Genomic DNA, 22,284 nt, shown 5'->3' on the forward strand with positions numbered 1-22,284 from the left:
ATAATTCGCTGCAGTGATCTGACCTGGATATGAAGCCCCTTGGGGGCAAAAGACGACTTTTTGTTTCAGTCTCAGGCAGAAACAGAAGAAGACTGGGATTAAAGGTGTTATTTTTCTAGTTACTGCAACCTCAGAAGCTGTGGATAAATTACTTTTTGTTTCTTCACACTCCAGCTGCTCAGTGGAACAAAACAAACGGCAGACAAAAACAAATGGCTTGAGATACTTGGTTTATTTTGTGTTTGATTATGTTTTGTGTTATTTCAAATCTTAATTGCAGATTATTCTGCAAGAGAGTTATTATAATTAATACTCTGTGGTACAAGAGACCAGACATTTTATGATTAACATAAGATTGATTGAATTACCAGGCACTTCAACCTCCAAATATTTGGTTTCTGTAAGTAAATTTGACCGGGTCTTCTAAGATTACACATACATGACATATTATTGGTAATATCACCATCAAACCTTTTTAATTTTGATCAATTATCCTACAGCAAACTTAAGAAAACAACAGACCAGTTTCTGGGGGCTGTAACTCATCTGGGCTAATAACTGTAATTTACACAGTGAGTCTGTAGCTCCCTGGGACCGGAAAGCTCTTCATCATGTCTGGATAAATTACTGTTTGCTCCAAGAATAGCTTTCAGCCGTCATACCATCTATGTGTAATACGAATTTAATGAATAATTTACTCAGACACTTACACGTATAGCACCTAAAGTGGAGTATGTGTGCGTGTGTATTTTTCTGTCTTTCTCCGCAGCTCGTAAACTCACAGCAACTGAGCGGGATGAAGAGGATGAGGCTACAGATGAAAGAGGAGAAGGAGGAGGAGGAGGAGATCCTTCGAGTGATGGTTCTCTGTGCGAGAAGGCAGTCGGTGAGATCCTGCACAGCCTGGCCGAACTCAACGTGGTCAAACCAGGCCAGACAATCATGGTGAGATGCTCCAGGACACACTGTCACACCTTGAAACAGTAGAGCTACATAAGCTGAAATAAGAGTCGTGTGTTGTACTGATGCTTCAGTATCAACGGGTCTAACGTTTGTGCTTTAGAATTATGAAGCTCCGTAGTTGTAATGTGCTTTGTAATTTGAGCAGAGAGGTGTAAATCAATACTTATTTTACTGTATTTTCAGAAAGAACACATGTTTTTGGGGATTAGGTGTCCCTCTAAATCAATTGAACAATTTTTAAATCTTCTTTTTGTTGCAAATGTATCTATTCCATAAAAAGTCATCTTGACCAAAATGAAACCTTGTCTTCTCTATTGGAGACTTTTATTATATATTAGTTGTAATACTAGCACAAATTTCTTGAGTGGCTTTTAATAAATAGCACATAATGTATATATTTGGAATATTACGCTTTAGATTGTAAAACAATAAACAGTTACATATTCTGTGCTTGTAAAAAGCATTTAAAACTCAGAGCATTTTATTTTGATATCATTTTGTTTTTAAAGCACATTTGTTTGCAGACCAGCCACACAAGCTCTCAGATGCTCTCCAGGCAGTAAAGAGTGCACATTTTTAAAGATATGTGGCTCTACTTTAAAAGCAAAAGAGCAATAGTCTGCCAAGGAAAATCCTTTTAGTCTGCCATAAAAATTCCCTAGGAAGACATAACCTTTGCTGAATCATAGAACAAAGTAGGAAAACTGGCGACAGTAAAGTTTGGAATTGATTTTATGTTACAAACCATTTTAGTCCACACTTAAAGACCCTGATTCTAACAAAATCCCTTTAAAACTGTAGGCCTACTAAAAAGAAAGTCACAAATGAAAACCTGCCTTACTGCGGGTTTGGCTTTTACATTTTTCATTAAAATCCTTCTGTATTTTTCATTAGTCCCACTAGTCGGTAAATCTTGCAGTAAAATGACTCGTATAGTTAATTTTTTGGTGTCAGATTATTCCCTTCACACTTCCACCTCCTATCAGTTCTGACGCGGGCAGCAAGGGGCAGCACAATCTTCCTGGTTTGAATGATTGCTGGTTTCCTGGCCAGCAAACCTGCAATCATTCAAACCAGGACGTAGTACGTTCAAACAGCCCAAGCTGCATTTTGCTTGTTGCCGCTGCAGGATATTGACTCCGCTCCTGCAATTCAATGTCGGGTTTCGGCTTTTTGAGCACAGAGCTTCCAGATGGCTCATTAAGCTTAGCAACTGTAGAGTATCTGACAAGATCATTACCCTCAGCTCTCCATTGATTAATACCAGATAATGTTTGCGTGAAATGCCTAGTTCCTTGTTGCATCCAATAGATAGATTATATTGTACTTAAAAGTGTAAAGGAGTTATGTTTGATGCGCTGACAGACGGGGCACCGTCCCTGTGGGAGATGGAATTTTTACGCTGCAAAAAGACAGGCAGGGATTAGTGCGGGGAACCTGAATATTCCTGCTCGCCTTGTAAAGAGGGGGACACCTAATCCCAAAAAGCCCCTCTGCTCTCTTTGATTTCTCAGAAAGGTCACAGTAATCCATCTGAAGGGTTCTCAAACATCTGCTCTGGAAGATAAGCAGAAAACCATGTGGGGATTGAACAATGAGATTTTGAAAACATAAACACTGTGATGGAAGTGATGCTTCTGTCAGGTGTGGAGGTGAAGCCACATGTGGGTGGGGAAAATCTTTTATAAATTTTTTTTTCTGATATGGAAAAAAGAATTCTTCTAGAAATTAACATAGATTTCTGATTTGTGTCTCCTTTAGAGTGCTTTTGCTGCCTGACTTGGATAAAAAGTGTGATTATGACCTAAAACAAGGATTAGTAAAATTGTATAGCGATAACTCAGGACTAGGATTGTAAATCACTGCCTGTTAAAGATATGTTGAACAATAAGATATCCTATTTAGGACTCTCTATGAGGACCTCTCACTGAGAAGTCTGTGCATGTGTCATACATTTTGCCTAAAGTTGTGGTTTTAGCACATTTTTATTTTAGATAGACTAATTGGAAAATATGCTTTCAGGTTCTTTAAGAAAATGTTTTATGATCTGTGACACTTATATCATATAAGATATGTGATTTTAATTGGTCAAAATGATCATTTATATTCCCAAAATAGTTTTTTCTTTTCTTTTTTTGCATTTTATATATATTTTTTCAGCAGGCAAGTAGGCTGTGTTGGTAAGAGGCTTCTTATTAGTCATACACATTGAGCTTTCTTTAGTTTTTGTTGTGCTGCGTTTCCCTCTAGTGGTGGAATGTGGGCATTACAGAATTGAATAGGCTCATTTTGTATCCCAGCAGAAAGACAAAGAGGTGCAAATATAGATCCCATGTGTTTTTGTGCAAACATATTCTCTCACTACACACTTATGTTTCCCAGTGAGATCCCAGACAATATGCTGATTTACTCGTTTTTTGTTTTTTTTCCATTCGTCTTGGCGGTGTGAAAGAAAAAGCTGGTGAAAGTTTAGTGACTGCACTTTTTCCTCAGGGAAAATTATGGTGCTGGAGATCATCTGGAAAATCACTTTGAAATTCCCGTGGGGTAAACCGGGAGAAACACGAACCAGAGTATTTACGTGTACGATCTGACACTGAGCTTGAACTGTGTTGTTCATTGTTATTAGACACAGCCGGTCTCAGATCTGATGTTTGGATTTCCACCCAGATCTCTGTGCTGGCAGTTTATCCATGGCATTGATTGATTGATTGATTGATTGATTGATTGATTGATTGATTTAGCAATCAATCATTCAATAGCTGTGGGATTTGAAAAGAGAAGACTGAAAACCACTCATGATCTCTGTCTGTGTTTAATAATATTTTTCAGGACATCGACAGACGGTCCGTCTTCACTGTGACGTCTCAAGGCATCACTCCCAGCAGCCCTTGCTCTTCGTCTCTCACTCCACTGGCTTCTCAGCACTACCTGCAGCTCCTTCAGCAGCAGCTGCAGCAGCAACAGCAGCACACTCAGGTGGCCGTCGCGCAGGTAGGACACACACCCGCATGCACGCACACACACAGGTCGGACACAGAGGCAGCCACATGCACTGCTTACTGTGTACAGTAGGAACAATTTTGCTCTTTCTGGTTTTGGAATTAGTAATTCCAAATAATAATATATTAGTAATTCCAAAACCAGAGTTTAATTCCGCTCACATCCAACTAAGCAAAGAGTGTGGCATCAACTAACTCAGTCTATAGTTACCTAGCAACAACCTGTTGAGTAACTTGCCTTGCAGCAGTTACGTGTCTCATAACTGCTTAAGAATAAAAAACAATGGCGTGGAGTAAAAACTTCAGATAAACCAGGAAAGGTCAGGTCACCAGTTTGGCAGTATTTTAGATATTTAAAACAGAAGAACGAATCAATAAATATTGGTATTGACTAATTATGTGGCCCTGAGCCAAGAGGGATGCATGATGCAACATCTCTGAATGGGTAGCAATATTTTGATGCTCCCGCAGAACCTGCAGCTCCAAGATTCAATCCAATCCAACTTTATTAATAAAGATAGAGACTCCCAGCAGTCTCTATTGCTGAACAATCCAACAATAGTCTGAACAGCAATATGAAATAAGGTACTGATGCATCCTCCTCCACTTTTTGTGTAGAAAACATGCCCAGTGGCATCTCTTCAGAGCCTTTTAATATGTTGTTTAAGCCTTTCTTTCATTAGATGTTAGTCTATATGCAGCTTAAAGTTTACACATTATTTTTTATCAAGAATCTGCCAGTTAAATCTGTTTTACAACTTGAAATCTTTCAGGTTTTATTTCACCTGCAATTATAAAACAAGCAGATGTTGATTTTATACCCCTAGGGGGCAGCACTGAAACAAGAATAAGTACAGAAAATAATCTGTGTCAATTAATGGAATCTTTGAAAGCTGCGTTAAATTATTATGTATGTGAAACTACCAAATTTCAGCCAATCAGAATAATCAGTATAAAGGACATTTACAAAATTCCAATTCTAGAGTCATGCAGCCCTTCTGTGAATGTGGTGGGAGCTGAGATGCGACAGAAGACCAGGGAACATCAACAAATTGGCATTTTTGATGGATAACATTTACACACAATCATATTCGTCTTTCGCCTTTTGCTGCGGCTCCAGGTGCAGCTGCTGAAGGACCAGATGGCAGCAGAGACTGCAGCTCGCATGGAGGCCCAGGCCCGCATCCACCAGCTGCTGCTGCAGAACAGGGACTTGCTGCAGCACCTGGCGCTGCTCGTGCAGCAGCTGAAAGAGATGGAGGGCGGCTCTCTGATGAGAGCGCAAGAAGAGCAGTCACAACAGGACACTCAGGCGAACGGACACAGTAAGTGACCCGACGGACGACTGGAAGGGACATCGGGAGTCTTTCGTGCAAACAATGTCAGGTCAGCTTCTTCAGGTGCTGCTGTCGTCGTCGCTCGCTCCTGTCTTCACCTGTGGGGGAAGCAGACTGTAGCAACACAAGCCTCACTTCCTGTTTTGTGGCTGCCTGCCAATTTAAAGGAAGAGCTTTATTGGTGCAGAGGCTGTTTTAGGAGTCCAGCTTTCCCTTAGTGCTACTTTCGGGATTTCACTTATCAGTTCAGAAGAGAACAAGACTGCTCTCCAGGTACAAGTAAAGAGCAATTCCATAAATCCTTGATGATGGTCGGGGCTTTTTGTATTACTAACATTTTTGCTAAAAATATCTTTCCAGAGGAGGCACAGCCTTTGATTTTTCCCAGAAATAAACAGAAAGAATAAAAGTGGTTATTCAGTGTATAATAGCTTCAAACCGGGCAGCGTCCAAGCATTTTACTTTGAGCCGTTGTTTGAGTTGGCAGATTTGACTTTTAATTCACATTAGTACTATTGGATAGACTTCTAGCTCATATGCTTCCATAAACCTTCCAATTGCATTTATTAATTTAACCATTTTTTTCAAAATATTTTCATGCAACCCAAATGTTGGATTCATCCTCACCCGACGTTTTAGGGAATCTATGTTCATAAGATGCATTTTAGACAACCAGAAACATTAATCCAATGTTTGACAGAAAAATCCTAATAAGCAATAATACAAATACCATTCAATTTCGGTTTAATGCTGGAGGATGGACGATGGTGTCTATTTATTTCACTTTCCAAGAAATTGACTGATAGGGTGGCATATAATTGAAACTAGTCACCATCTTAAAAAAATTGACAAGGTTATACATCTAAAACCCAAAAGGAATTTGAGGAAAAACAAACAACATTTTCTAAAAATCAACATAACTCAAAATAATACTTGCTATAAATCAGTTCTGTTGTTTTTTGTAAAAAGAAGAAGAATGGACAGAAGCTCGTTCACCAATAAAAGCATGGCCTGAAGGAACAGAAGGAAACAGAAAATCCTGAAATTGGCTCCAACTTGACTTTGGCGGTCGCTTCAATTGATTTTTATTTCTGGGAAACCATGAAACAAAACAACTATGTCCTGCTGTAAAAACACACAAGATCTAGTAGAGGCAGTGTACTGCGTAACCCAGCTATTTTGGTCTTATGGTCTTATTTTTAAGCTAAAACAGATTCTTCTTGACAGAAACCATGCTTCAGATTGGCACAAAGCCATAGCTCTAATGTAGACAATATCTGGCAGGTGATCAGCACAATAAAGCAGCAACGTCCCCGTTGGGCATGTAGATGTCTCACTGTAACACTGTAAGGTTTCCAATAGTCTGAACTGAATCAAGGTCTTAAAATTTTTACTCTAGCTTATGATTTTGGTAGATGGTGTTCCATAGTAGCAACGGAAAGGCTGTAATTGCAAGGCCCAGAGAACAAGGTGCTAGTTAAATGTTAGCAAGATGACATCCATCAATTAAGCAGTAAACACAGACTGCTACTCAGGCCGATGTCATCCACAAGCAACGGAAGACAAAAGGATCTGCTGAGAAGGCGTTGCTTTAAAGCTGAGTTTTACTTTGCTATGTTGTCACTTTTTTAAGGTCCAATAACCGAGTGTGAGAAATGTTCCTGGACTCGTCTTCATTTTATATGCCAATCTTTTCTAACACAATTTCACATTTCAAACTGTGCAGAGTTGACTTTTACTGTTTTTTTTTGCATTAAAGGAGAGTTTTGTAAGGTTTAAAACCAAACTTTTTTCACCAAAGTTACCAAGATTGATAAATCTTGGTAATCTTTTACACCAGATTGAAAGAAAAAGGCTGATCTTGCCGGAAATAACCACCGTTTCACTCGGTGCAGTGTGCATGGCTGTGTCTGTGCACATTTATTTTTCTTTCACTGTGTGTGTGAGTGTGTGCAGTTTAATTTGTCACGTTGTGTTTCATGCTTGTATTAATCATGTCATCCCCTCTGATAGAAAACGACCTGAGTGGGGTGGGTGGCACCCTGCCAGCTTCTCCTCTGGGCTGTGTCAGCTCTTTGGGGGATCATTGCAAAGCAAATAATAAAAAATAAAAAAAGCCAACATTCGATCTGTAGTCAACTTCTTCCTTCCGTTTCCCGTAGAGTCTGAGGGCAGTATGTTGTGCTCTCTGTTCCAGGTGCTCCACAGACGGCGCAAAGTTCGCAATCGTTATCAGTGAAATCGTTATCCCTGAACCTGAAGAATCGATACAATCAAAACTTGGAGCAGCTCGTCTCCTCCACGGCCGCGTGGCCACTCTCTCCAAACCAGGTCGACTGTGCCGAGTCCTTCCTGAACCTGCTGAACCTGGAGAACAGCTGTAAACCAGCAGCCATGTTTGCAGAGCGGGACCCTTTCATCAGAGCTAATGGCACAGCGGATAACAAGGAGAGCTCCAACAGCGAGATTGTCCAGTTCTCATCTAGAAACTCTGCCGACCTGGATGAAAAGTAAGACTTCAGATCTCATGCTAATAACACACACAGGTCCATGCAGGTTTGGATTCTATCATCCATCTGGTGTAGAAAAGCAGGAGGATGACTTTTCTACACCACTTTAAATGGTACCACAGTGTGAGTTTTTAGTTGTTTTATGTCAGACCCAACACTAAACAGCCTTACATAAAGCATCCAGCTTATTTAGGATTATTATAGTTGATTAGCATAAATTAAGTACTCTAAGCTAGGAGGGGGCTCAATTGTACTTCTTTCACATATATAGGAGTATATTTTTAAAAAGATCTGATCAATGTAAATAATGGTTAAAATCTAAAAGATATGAATGTGGGATACGTTTAAGAAGTGTAATTTGTTTTATGTTTGTGTTCATTACAATAACTACGGTGTCAAAATTACTACAAGTAGCTGTGTGGCTAAGTAGCTTAGCAAATAGGCTATAAGCGAAATGTTGTTTCCTACTGCTACTTTACTGACAGATGGAAAGGTTACCATCGCCAACAGCTTTAAGAAATACTCAGCAGACGTCCCTGAACAATTAAACAAAACTCACACACTATAGTTTGTTTTATAATTTCATTGTAAATTGTTGTGTAACTGGATAAATTACAATGTATCCTCGCGACAAGCCATCTTCCACAGTCCATATACGTCATTGAGACGTGTTAGAGAGGTATTGTAGCTCTGGCCGTTTGAAGAACCAGTTCAATCATCTTGAAATCTGCATCTGAATAGTGGCACCTGTTATTTTCAGCATTTAGTGTCAGCCTTGCGAACCAGCTGTGACATCCGTGACCCAGAGACTCATTAGTCGATGCAGAAGTATAGGTGGGGGTGTTTTGTTTGTTTATATATCGCTGTGCGAAATCTTGACTGGAAAATCATATTTCTTCCAACTTTTTACTTAACTTAATATAATGCACCTATTTCCCTTCACTGTAAGGCCTGAACCCGGCTGAACTTGATCCGTAGCACTTACCTGACCTGGTATGTCAACTCTGTGACCTTTGCACTGAAGGACGTCAGCCATTTTCTTCTCAATATCACTATTTGGAGCAAAGCTGGGCTAATTCTCGCGTATCTTCAAGTCAACCCAAACGCATAAGGAGTTCTGGAAGAGTGTTGAACAGTTTAGTGTCGAAATATATACGTTAAGCTATTCAAATGTTTTAACTGTGTCCCTTTGTGTTCGTGGTAACCAGGCGACAGTGACATAAACATCCAGTTGCAGTTGCTGTTATTGCTGGAGAGCGGCACAGCTCAGCAGAAAACGGCTGTAGTTAATGAAAGAACAAGTGTAATCAAGGGATTATTTTGGGAAGAGAAAAAAAACAGCTCGAGTTAGACGAACAATGAGGGGATGAGTTTTGAGCTTAAAAGCAGTGATCAGAACAGCCTGTAAGAGTAGAAGATTTAAGAAAAACACTGTTACTCTATCAGCTTTAACTCCTGTTCCTGTGTCTCTTTCTTTTTTTTTATCTAAAAATTTACTATATACAGCTTTTAAAGCACATTTAAAGAAAAAAACAGCCTCTTTATTCATGGGGGCAATTAATAATGAATGCATCTAGCTTTTAAGGGATATGGGAACTTTTCCTTCTTTTTTTTTTACACTTGAAGTACCTCCACTTCAGTACCTTTGGGGATATGTGTGGAATATGTGACTCGTTCTGTAACTGCAGAGCCAAGGCTCATAATCACATTTTAATGAGTTTTTAATCCTCTTAAAAACAGCATGAACAACATGAAATTATGAAAACTTTACAAGACACAAAGTTGTTGTTTTTTCTTCTTCTTCTTTTTATGCTCCATTTTCATTCTCACTCCCAGGGTTTGCTCTACTCAGAAAATTCTGTGCAGACGTCTCAGAGGGCAGCGTAGTAAAGTTGATTTCAGAGCGGAGAAAGGAGAAAAGATCTGGGATTGACTTAGTAGAGCTGTGTGTGTTACTGTTACCTGCATGCTGTAATTCCATATGTCTCCTCTGCGTATGTGTGTGTGTGTGTTTGTCAGTCTGCAGCCTAGCCCGACTCCCATTCTGTGGTTTTCCTACTGCACTGACTGCCAGACAGTTATGGCTCTCATCCCTATACAAGCTGAACCTCTTTCCTGCAACAGCATGCGTCTCAGTGTTTATTTTTTTGCTTTGTGCACAAAGGAAAGTCAAAACGGGAGCTACAAACGATTTAAAATTATGTAACCAGTTATGTTTCCTCGTCTCCTTGTATCTTACTATATTTCCCTATAGTGTCTTACAAAACTGCAAAAAAAGAACAAACTCATGAGGAAGTCGCATTTTTCACTGAAGAGATTATAAAGTAGCGTTTCTCCATTTTTTCCCATGTCTATTTCTGCTTGCCTCATTCCCTGAGTTATATCACCTTTATGCAAATTTTACTCATAAAACATTGTGTTCAGCTTGCACTAAAAAAAGACAAAAAAGAGTGAAAAGAAGATAACTTTATTTTCAGCTTTGAAAAAAGAAATGACGACAGCTGAACTTTGGTGACCTTTTTAGAAGTACAGTAATCTAGTGCAGTGACTCAACAGCTAAAAAAAAAAGAAAAGAAAATCAAGTTAGGTTGAAAAATTTTTGGGGAAATCCAATGTGTTACTCTGCTGCTTTGCCCGACTCCTTTGCATCACCTTTGCTGCAGTCAGACTGCCCTCCCCCACCGCCACACCGCTTATTTTATTGCTTTCATTTTCTTTTGTTTCCTTGATTCCCCCAGTGGATTACTGTTTACAGCCTGAGTGGCCAGATTTTATGTTCTGCAAACTGGCAGACTAATACTGCTCTAGTCTCCTTTCTCGCCGGCCCTTCTCCCCTAACCCCTCTTCGTCAAGCAGAGGATCCTGACTTCACATGAATCATTCATTTCACTTTTACAAACTCGTCTTGCCGGTGTCTGCTTTGTCGTACATGTGGTTGACTTGTGGCTTTGTCGTACCGCATGTCAACTAATGTGGTTGACATTAGTTGACATCAAAATACAGCTCAGTCATAAACCTGTGACGCTGACCTCTCTGGGCTCCGCCCGGGTTGTTCTTGCATCGCAAATAAAGCCAGCCACACCCGACACCTGCCAGCTATTGAGACTCGAGCTTTACAGAGCCATGTAGTGGAGCTCAGTGGGGTCAATATGGTGTCACACCTAAAATATGTGACAGACAACTCTTAAAAAGTTGATCACATTTGTGCCATTTGACTTCTTTTAAGTTTTGTTCTATGTTAGAGCGTTAGTACTGTTGAATAAAATACACTGAGCTGATGGGTGACCTATCAGCAAAACATCATCTGGATAGGGTTCTCAGCTCCACATCAACATCATTCTTCTCCCACCGTGCTTGTCAGTTAAAATGAAGTGTTTACTTTTAGCCAAACATGCCTGCATCAAAAACCAAGTGACCTTTCCTTGGTCTTTTCTCTTATTTAGAAAATAATCCAACAATCTGTCAGCTTAAAAAAAAAGTATGCAATCTCAACGTCACGCTGTCATCTGCTTTGTAAGAGAAACATTCAGAAAAAAATATTACTTTTTCCTTTTTCTAATTGTACAGTTACAAAACCGCTTACTAGGAAAGGTAGTTTCTGCAAAATCTGACTTTTACAGATACCCTTTTAATTAAGACTTACCTGTTGTACGACATCAAATTTAATGTTTTCTATAACATATTGCAGACGGAGACTTACTTTCAGCTTCAATGCCCAAAATCTATTATTATATAAGCCTGTCAAAATATGCAATAAATTAGTTAATCACATGATTTCTCTTTCAACCAAAATGTTTTTTTGAAGGATAATTTTGTTATCAGAGACTTCATGATTAATTAATTTAACGTGTTGTCTCTATGTTTTTATTTATTTAATTTTGGATCTTTAAAATGTCTTCCAGCTCCAGTGTTAAATGTTCATTAGATATGAAAGTTAGTTGATCTTTGAAATTGCGTCCTCGTATTATTATGCCATTGCCATTATATCATACTCTTTCAAAATGATCTCAAAATAACAATATTATCGTTTATCGCAATAACTTCTGGGGCAACCAGCATTCTGCAAAATGTAACATCACAGCCTTGGGTTTATGTAATATTTGCAAAAAATTGACTTAACACTTGATGATCCAGTTTCTTCTTTTTCCTGGCTACAATATGTTCAGTTACTAATAGCTATAGCCTAGCATGCAGGGAGTCACACTTTGCACAACAGATGGAGGAGTTACATGTGGCATGGTAGCATTAAATAAGGATGTTGTAATAGTCAGAAAATACTTTCGTTGCCAGAAGCTCCACTAAGTCGTAGGAAGCTGACTAAAGTCAGTATATTCTCTGAGGATCATGACTGCCTGTACCAAATGTCTATCCTTCCAAGACATTTTATTTAACTATAAGTGCGAAACAAAGTGATGGTCTGACTAAAGTTTGCAATCCCTTGAGCTGATTGAGCTAAAACCTGCACCCTGCCCACACTTAGCAAATATGAACATAAGCTTTGCCTATCTCACCATTTGAGTCCAGAGAATCTAACAGTCTCACTCACAAATGAGCTCTTCATGTGCGATAAGAACTGCTCTCCTCCCCCCTACCCCTTTCGCTCCAGCTGTGTTATACGGCGCACAATCGCATTTCCTGAAATTAGCTGTGATATTCGCTTTCCCTCTGTCACTTTTGTTTTACCCCTTCATCTTTAACATCGCGGCCGGAGCTGCACCAGCAGATCTCGTCGGCCGATAACCCAATTGCACGGGTTCGATGGGAGTGTAATGGATGATGCTTCCTGGCATTTAGGCAGAGCCGGTACTGTCAGCTAGATTTACACCCAGTTATGTGGAGCTCGCTCAGAAATAGATACTATCGGTTGTGCCATTGGACTCACTGTTGGTCTGAAAATGATCCTGTATAGGGAGCTGGAGGGTTTGTTAGAAAAATGTTTGAAAGGGACTCTGTCAGGCATTGTTGGGATACTTCACTGATAGAAGTTTTGTCATTCTTCTGCCGAGTCTCCTGATCACCCACGTACATTCAAAATAAAGCATAAGTGTGATAAATTCTTCACAATGCCAAAAAACCCACGGTCTCTTATCTGGAGTCGAATCAACCACATGCTGTTCGCTTTTCAGTTGCCTCCATAATTCTGTTTTTTGTGTCTAAGACAAAGACTTGAGTAAAAAATGGGACACATCTTTTTAGAAGCCCAGCAGTACCTCCTCCTATCTACCTGTTGAAATGTGGTGCTCCTGCCGATTCTTTTCCTAACAGGAAGCATCCACATTCCCCTCTCGATTGCCCGATTTGTTCCTGCTTATTGAACAGAGAACACCAACACGCTGTGCCTCTGTAGCACCTTTGCTGTTCCGGTCTCCTCATTGACATTTTAATTAGTCCAAGAATAAACAGTTTCCCCACAGTGACGAGGCTGAAACAACGCTGGTTTAAGGGGTCCTGCCAGAGGTCCTGAGAACTTCCAGTCATGAAGCACAATAATTATTGTGTCTAATTAATGTCTAATTATTGTTATAGCCACCACTCTTTGCTGCAGTTTCCTCTGGGGATTTTTCTTACGTCCCTAACTGTCCAGCTCATTGTGCATAGTGACATGATAAACATCCTTCCTCATCCAAAAATAGATATATTTTTCGCATTTTATTCATACCACACTGAAGCAAAGCATGGATTAATAATTTTAACACTACTAAATGCTCTAATCAACTTTAAAAAAAAATGGAGGCCTGAACAGCCGTAAGATTTTGGAAATACTTTTTCTGCAACAAATTTCTCTTTGGTCCAGCAGATAATCTTAAACTGGTCACAGAGGGAATATGTCCAAAGTTTGATCAGATCAGCCGTGCTAACTGGAGTGTCTTTTTGCATTGTGTAACACTAAAGGCATGAATTCATATTAGCGAGAAATACCGACCAAACCAGCAGCTCTGCCCACTTACTTAATTACATTCCCGTCTCCCACTGTGTCCTCTTTAGATTCTGCCAGAGAGGGAGTCAGGGTTTTAAATGTCCAGCACAAAAGAGGCTCTGAAGTCACAGATGGTTGGATGCTCACTGGCCTTAAAACTCCTTCCTCCCTCGCTTGGCTCCCCCGATCGGCCGTGGTCTAACTGTTGCCTTTCTTTGGTACAGGTGTGAGGACCCGCTCCTGCTCATCCTCCTCCTCCTCTAACTCCCCCCCAGACCTCCCACAAAAACTCACCCGGCCAGCAGCCGCTGCCTCAAAATCTCCCAGCTCATGCGTTCCATCGCTCTGTCCCCACTATCGCCCCTCTCATCGTTTGCTGCCTCTCCCCCCAGGAGCCTGGGGAGCTCTCTGCAACCCCTTCCTTTCCCTCCCCTTCCTCCTGTTCTCCCCTTCTCCTCCCTCTGTGTGAGTATTACTCATCATAAGCAGCATGTGTCTGTGGCACAAGCATGGGACCGGGCATGTGGCGGGTGTGGGTGTCTGTGGGCTCGAGTGTGGGACTCACCAGAGATTTTTCTGCTAACGAATGCATAATAACTTCTATTTACACGCAGACATTGCGCTTGCAGATTAATAACCACATTAGCATGGGGGACAATCAGTCACTGCGGCGCAATTTGGTGCATGGCGGCTCCTTCTTCAACACTCGGGGTGGGGTTTCCTCTTTCACGGACTCGCTTGCAAACAAGAAATGCTCTTGTCCAGGTTTCTTATCAGAGGCGGTTCAGGCCGAGGGGTAAAGCTCTCATAGCAGAGGCAGCGGCACGTCTTTGTGTGCGAGCTTTACCCTCGCACTTTCCGTGATCCAATTTAAAACATGTGTCTTTGTCACTTGCATGCTTAGCTTTACTGACTATGAATTACTAATGAAATATTTATCAAACCTCCGATCAACTTAAACAGGTAAATAATGCATTGAATATGCCGTGGTTACACTTGTTTTATGCTAAATGTACCAATGTGTGCGTTTGAACAATTTCGCTACATATTATTTTCTCCGCTGATTGCCGTTTGCGGAAATAAAATATAAAATTTAAAAAAATCAGTTCAAATAATGCTACCGCAATAACAAGTGACTTAACTTTATCACTCTCAGACAATAAATATAGAGGTTCCCTGCTGCACCTGCACTTATCCAGGCAGACTTGATGCATGCAAACACATTTTGCTTTTCATTTTGGAGGCAGAATGGAGGGAATGAAGCATTTTGGGAAGAGGTGGGTAAGTGAGGCAGAAACTGGTTTCATTTCGACTTGGCAATGAACAAAGATGGTGAACAAAAAGAAGCAATTTACTCTTTCACTCCACTGCTATGAGCTTATGATTTTAATAGAACAATATTACCTTGGTGATTGTTTTATAAGACATAAAAAGCTATTTTCACTGTTAGAACCACAACAGACCTTTTTTAGGTATGCCTGAGTATCATTTCACTTTGGCAGACCTACATATGAAGCATTCCTTCACCAAGTTACACTTCCTGGCAATTTCCTGTTGGAATAGAAAGTCAAGCAAACTTTTTTTTATTATTATTACTTTTTCTCATAACGGCACTAAGTGTAAAAGCAGGTGGATTTGTTTAATAGGTTAAGAATTGTGCCATTGTATGGAGCGACAAAAATGATGCTTTTCAGTCAGCAAATGATAAATATAGCTCACCAGCAACACTCAACAGCATTGATCCAAATTACCACATGTCAGCTTATTTTGAGAAACTAAACTGACAGCGTCACTTTCATGAATTATTCGTCAATGCCGGGCAATCATCCGCCTCAACTCAGGGAAACTTTAAACAAATTGTGGTGCTGCTTAATTTAGCAGCTGTGTAGACATTTGCTGTCTTTATATTTCATCAACTCAGGTGGGAAAATTGAAAATTACCTGAGTAACATTTTGAGCAAAATGTATTTCTATAATTAGATTTACTGTACTATGCTTTCTACTTGTGTAAAATAAGTAGAAGTAATGCTATACTTACTTGGGCCATTTTTTTTCCTACTCTACCCACCTCTGTTCAGTGATCCTTTACATTCTTGTCTTGTTGAGTCAGTTTACAATCACCTACCCCATAGTGCATGGCTGACAAAATGTAGTCTCCACCAAAAGTAAAAAGTAGTCAGTATCATGACAAATACAAGTGTCATGTATTTGGATCTTATGTGACCAACACAAAGAGAAACATCTTTGGCCAATGGAAATAACAAAATATCAAAATGTGAAAAGAAAAATCTAGAAAGTGGGGTGTCCCTTTTTCAGTTCAGAAAATAAATGTTAAATGTGTCTAAAGATGATTTCCCTAGCTTTGGTCACCATCTTGTTGAATCAGACACTGAAGGCATCATCGAGTACTGTGATTTCATTACTCTGAAATGAACTTAACCACAGACCGGATCTCTCGGGGGAACAAAGTTAGCAGTCTTATAACCGCGAGGATCCTCAGAGGAAGCGGGCCTTGTTAACGGGAGTCATTTTTCCAAGAGGAGGACAATAATTGTGTGTGGATGCGTGCGCTGGTGCTTGTCAAGGCTTTATTGTGGTGAAATCAGCGAGTCCTGTTTCGTCTCGCTTCCTTACCCACATCCCCCAGGCTTTGGCTCTTGTTCTTCCCCAGAGGCTTTCTATTTTCACACAGTGAGCCTGTGGGCTGTAGATAAGTTCCTTGACAGACAGAACAACGCCAAACTAGAGAAGGAGTCAGTGTCTTGTGTAGGAATAGCTTATGTCCCGTGCACTTAGGTTAATGAGGTATAATGTGAATAATGGAGAGTAAAAGTGCCTTGAGGCCATTTCGTGGGGAAGTGATGCTGGCTTGGAATTGGCTAAAAAAGGAAACTAAGGGTGTTTTCTCACCTGATAGACTCACCTGGTAGACTCGATTCGAGTGAGGACCAAAGTTGCAATTGTTAGATTTTCAGAAGGTGTAGTTTGCTTTCACACTGCACTGTCAAATTATCCAAAGTGAAAAACATGTTCATCCCTCACCTGTACTGAGGGATCGACCCAAAGGCATCAGATTTTGGTGGTTGTAAGATTTCTCTTTAGTCTTTAGTAAAAGACCACAAGCCATTTCTCCCTTTAATGCTAGACTCTCGCCTTTGTTTTCGTTGTATTGTCTAGGAATCCCATGACTTTTGGTTTGCGTCCTCTTTTTGGAGCAGTCACTGGTCAACTTGCATCCACATATGCATTCGAACCGTGCCAGAATTCACTTTAATGGAACCTATACGTGGGTTTTTAGGCAGACCGGAGTTCACTCTTTTGGTCCATCTTAGAGTTTAATTACACATTCACACCTACCCAAATGAACTGGACTTTCTGCACAAATTAAATGAGCTTATGAGCTTAAATGAGTTTATTTAAAGTGGACTAAGCATCGCTGGTGTGAATCCACCCTAAATCAATGACCAGTATTATTTTTAACAGGGTTTTTCTTTCTTTTCTACTTGTAGGTATAAACAGATAATACCCAAACTTGACCCTCCTCCACCTTCCACAAACCGCAAGCGATCCAGCAGGACGTTCTCTCCGGGGTCAGAGGTCCCAGCTGTGTCCACGCCTGCGGCGCCGAGCCGCAGCAGCAGCCTCTCTTTCCCGGACATCACCCCCAACTCCCTGTCGTCCACCGATTTCCACTCACTCAGCAACGGTGAGAGCAGCTCCTCCTCGTCTTCGGCCAGCGAGGACTCGGGCGTCCGCTCCGAGACCAAGTCCCTGCTGTCGCCCCTTCGCGACGACGATGACCTTTTTGCTGACCCCGGGGCATTTTTGACAGCGTCCAGCAGCTGTGGAAGTCCCCTGGAGCAGCACGGCGGGGCGGTCGCTTCGTCCTCTGGTTCGTCAACTACAGAGTCGAACACCATGGCCTCGCGTTCTGACAGCTGTGATCAGCCGCTGTGCTTTTCATCGCCTATGAATGACACCTGCCTTCATATCAGTTTTTCAGAGGATGAGCTTCTGGAGAGCAGCCAGGAGGACACCAACATGACCCAGCGGAGTTAGGATGACTTAAATGTTATTCAGTCGACATAAAAGAAAATCCAGGATTGGCTTTCAGACCCTACTATGTTTGCACAGGGCTTCCCTTTCAGGATCTTTAGTCGTTCCACTCACCTGTGACACAGTGCACGTGTTGCTAGAACGCTTGTTATTGTATCAGTAATTAGCCAATAAATAGATTTAGTATTTTTGTAATGAAATTTATGATCTAATTTACTTTTTAGGGCCTAGAATGTATGTTAAGCAGAGTACATGTAGCATTATATTGCACTGTTGAAGTCATACTGAATTCACTGTAAATTCTACACTAACAAAGAAAACACATTTTATTTTTGCTAGCTGTCGACGTGGAGCCGTCATTTTGTATGATGTTTCACCTTGGTGCAAATAAGTGGAAAAGGACGATAATTTGTAAAATTCACAGTTAAGACAAGAGCAGGGGAAAGAGGTGATGTTGGGAAAAGTTTCATCTCCTGCAATGGACCTGATAGGATGATGGATGGGAAGAAAGGAACAAGGAGGTCAGTGATTGGACAGAGGAGAGATAAGAGTCAGTCAATTTAGTTGTTATGGTTGTTCTTGGGACTATGGTTAGGCTCACATTTGTTTTTTGTTTTTGTGTCAAGAGCAAGTGGGATTTGGTTATGTTGAATCTAGATATAGACTGGTATGAAACGTTCATGTTAGAGTAAAATACCACAGTATCATGATATTGTGGTATCACAATATATCCTGGATATATTGTGATACCACAATCTAAGGCAGAACTTCGTCTACAATCTGCCTTAGATCAATGCAGAACTTGATCGAAATGGTTTTGTATAAAACTAAAAGCAAATACTAGGAGTGTTGCAATACGTACTGGTCTTAAAAGGAGGCAACATACGATATCAAAACTTTATGAGAAACAGAAATTTCCATTTTTATGTTCTCACAAGCAGCAGTGATTTCATAAACAATCAAAAATTATCACGAAAATGGTTGTTAAATTGTTAATTTAAAATAATAAATCTGAAACCTTCCTTTTATTTTGCTAACAAGAACAGCAGCTGTTAGTTAGTTGCAGTCTTTTCAGTGTTTACAAATCCTTTATGTGTTATCTGTTAGTCTGTCGTTTCTTTTTTTACAAGGTACCTGAAATGCAGCCAAATGTGTGATGTTAAAGTGGTGGAGACGTCTGTGTTGTCTGACAGACAATGTCATGGCAACAACTGAAGTACGACTTCGTTTTATACCTTAAAACAAGAATTCGAAGTGCTTAAAGCTCTCGCCTTCAAATCTATAAGTTATCTCTTTGAGATAACTTATAGTTTCAGTTTTTCAAATATAAATACAGCATGTTGATTATTACAATTACAATGAAGATATACATGACATTTATTAATTCTTATTTTAATTTTGAACTGCAGACTAGCGATACACCAGTATGAAAATTAATGTCTGATGTAAATGTTTCTATTATGGCCAATAACCAATATTTCTGAATATCTTACAGTTCAGTTACAGTAGACTGCGATTACTCAGTTACTGTTTACGATCGCATTAAAGCGACTTTAAACCTTCAGAGCTGTACGGTGGGAAAACGTAGTGATTTTTAAAAACTGCTATACTTTGATGCCACCCGCGTGTTTGTGTTATTCTTGTTATAACAAGATGTCCCTATAACAGGAAATAGGTCAATTCTTGAAAATGAATAATGTGAACCCATCAATCATTTGACTGTCATGTATTTTTTTTTTTTTTACATTTTTGTTATTATATTAATTGGTTGATGACTAAATGTTGACCAAAAAAACAAAAACAAAGCTCTGTTCTGTGAATCTCCAACTAGCAAAAAAAAAAAAAAAAAAAAAACTCCCTTATAGTAGACATACATAATGCAACAACACGTATTTCTACTCCAGGTGTAAATGAATTTTATACTCAGAAGTGTAGAAAATAATATAGTAAATTGGGTTGACCATTTTTCTTAGTGTGGGTTAAAGGAAAACACGTTTAAAAACTTCTGCAGATCAGCAATATACAGCTGAGAAGTTTATGTGTTCACTTTGCTGCTTTGCTATTCTTTATGGCTTCACTGAAAGTGCTCTGTTGTGAACTTTGATTAGTAGATGGAGAAACACTATAAAAGGGGAGATACGAGGCGAAGCAGCTGCGGAGTGACAGAGGCAATGGGTGCAGAAGTAAAATGTCCTGAAGGGGAAACATTTTACACCAAAAGATGAGGCTTTTCCCAACATCACGTTTAGCAGGGAGTTTTACAACACTAACATGGCTGAAAATAAAACACAATAAAGAGGTGGAGCTGAAAACTACGGTACTTTACTCTCTTTTTTTTCCCATTATTTATTCTCAGGGAACCTTAAGTTGGTCTGGGCTGTACATTACCCTGCACACAGAATGATAGAAAGGTTAATGTGCCGTGTATGACGCCTACGTTCACTGTACTGCTGAAATTACCTGTCTGTGCATGTACTTCATTCTGCAAGTCAGCTTTGTTGACAGTCTTCTATATTATTTCCTGTAACCGCAGTACATTGGACCCACAGACAAAGCTGAAATCACCAAGGAGCTTACGTATAGTAAAGTTTTAGAGAATTCGCTGAGTTAGCAGCAGAGAAGTCCTCCTCGGTTTGTTGATAACATTCGAATTGGATCTCCGTGTTTGTAGTTCTCCTAGTTTTCCACACAAGTCTCATTAAGGCTTTGTGTCACTTTTTCCAGAGTTGCTGTCTTCGAGCTTAGCAGTTCTCTCTGCCATGTGAAAGCAGAAAAGCATGCATGCGTAGCACATGCTGTCACTACCAGGCATTAAGACGAGGCTGAAGGGCTTATTGCCCTCAGGGCCTCTATGCAATGCACTTATTAGAAATTAGACAAATGGGAATTCCCTTCGCTATGAGGTATTAAAGCTGTAATTTGTCCCAGAGCTAGGATCTCAAAAGTGAAAGCCGCATCTCTTGGCACAGCAAGCATAAATTATGGATAATTATGCTTGTAGCAAGAAATGCGCCAATCAATCTGCCTGAGATCAGAATTGACTGCATCAAAGGCAATAATGAGCTCCCATCATTTTCAGTCTACTACTGCTGCTCAAAACTATGTTTTCATGATGCTTACATTTTTCAAACCATTCAACTAATTATATAACTGGATTAAAGACAAAATGATTGTTTCATTTATTAAAGGAGGCAAATATGTCATACCAGACTTTATGTGAGAAAACAAATGACATCTTCAAATTTTGGTGACAACTGCTGTCGAGCCTTTGAACACTGACATCAATTGAGAGAAGCGGAGACTTCAGGCTCTGGATGTTCTGTTTGTGACTCCATGAGTGAATTGTTGATGTACTGTTGGAGACATGTTGGTCATTTAAATTGGACAAATGACCAATCTGTCCTGTGATCATTGGATAAGTGATCCAATGATCATTTATCATGTATCCAATGATCAAAAGGCAATTTTTCACAGGATTTAAGTGGTTGTTGTTGTTGTTGTTGTTTTTTTATTAAGAGTCAGGCAGTAATCCTTCCAAAGTGAGGTGAGTGAAACTGAACGAATAAAGGTGGAAATCACAGTTATTGCTGGTTTGACAAGGGAGAACTTATTCTCACATTCATTTAGTTGATTTGGATATGCTGTTTCCCCGTATAAATGAAATTGTTTAAAAAAAGCATTTTAAATTTGCTCATGTTATCTTTATCCAGATAAAACTTGTGCCGTCCACATTGTCTAGAGTCTGTTGTTCTTGCAGGGTTGTGAGGGTTTGGTGTTTGGCAGAGGACACCATGGACAGATTGCCAGTCTATTGCAGGTCTACACAGAGACACACAGGAAAAGCAACCATGCACACACGCTCAAAACTAAATGCGACGGAGGTGACTTTTTTTTTGGATGATGATTCAAAATGTCTATTTGGGATGAAAATGAGAATTCAGATTAGATTTGTAATTTTTCGCAGCAGCTTTTCACAGTAAACACAACACCGTATAGATATTAATCTTGTAAGCTTCATTTTCTGTCAGATTCTAAATTGCTGCATCTGAAAAAGGAATTCCTTTGCATGTACTTTTCTCTTTAAAGCAAAATGTTATCAAAAAAAAAAAAAAAGTCCAAATCCGCAGCTCAGACCTAAGAGAACACCAGAAATCAGTAATGGTGAGGAAAAGCCTCGATGCATCTCCATTTATAACCTCCAGTTTTCACTTTGTGCCACCTTCCAACATGGTATTCCCCAACCGGACAATCGATGATGCTGTCAGGCCGTCTCGCCTGCACTCTCTCCGACCAGTCCAAGGAGCCCGTTCAATACCGGGACTGCTTCTTGATCTGCGATCAATGTGATGCAGCTTTTAAGAGTCACATGGCAGCTCCGGCTCTGAAACCCTGGCTCTGAGGTTTTACACAGACGCTTAAAACGCAAGGCCGTCACACTTTATGCAGTCATTAATGCTGCAGAAGAGGCATTAGCCTGTGTGAGTAGACCGGGGCGAGCC

At 40.1% G+C, this 22,284-nt stretch overlaps 1 protein-coding gene across 2 annotated transcripts in view; it reads left to right on the top strand.

The window, feature by feature from the left end:
• The window catches only part of si:dkey-34e4.1 (carboxyl-terminal PDZ ligand of neuronal nitric oxide synthase protein), a 52,988-nt gene extending 31,474 nt beyond the window's left edge, over positions 1-21,514 (top strand). Inside the window, exons 7-12 of one of the 2 annotated variants that reach the window (XR_006373288.1) lie at positions 770-945; positions 3,796-3,957; positions 5,086-5,290; positions 7,500-7,812; positions 13,954-14,194; positions 17,239-17,358. Coding sequence is in view for 1 of the 2 variants with exons in the window: in XM_044144097.1 (XP_044000032.1) it covers positions 770-945; positions 3,796-3,957; positions 5,086-5,290; positions 7,500-7,812; positions 17,239-17,788 (1,406 nt within the window). In the remaining variant the exon portion in view is untranslated. Of the gene's footprint in view, positions 1-769; positions 946-3,795; positions 3,958-5,085; positions 5,291-7,499; positions 7,813-13,953; positions 14,195-17,238 lie in introns of both variants that reach the window. The other variant, XM_044144097.1, reaches the window with a different exon arrangement.
• The last annotated feature ends 770 nt before the right edge of the window (positions 21,515-22,284 follow it).

This window comes from Gambusia affinis, linkage group LG17, assembly GCF_019740435.1.
Source record: "Gambusia affinis linkage group LG17, SWU_Gaff_1.0, whole genome shotgun sequence".
NCBI classification, from domain to species: Eukaryota; Metazoa; Chordata; class Actinopteri; order Cyprinodontiformes; family Poeciliidae; genus Gambusia; species Gambusia affinis.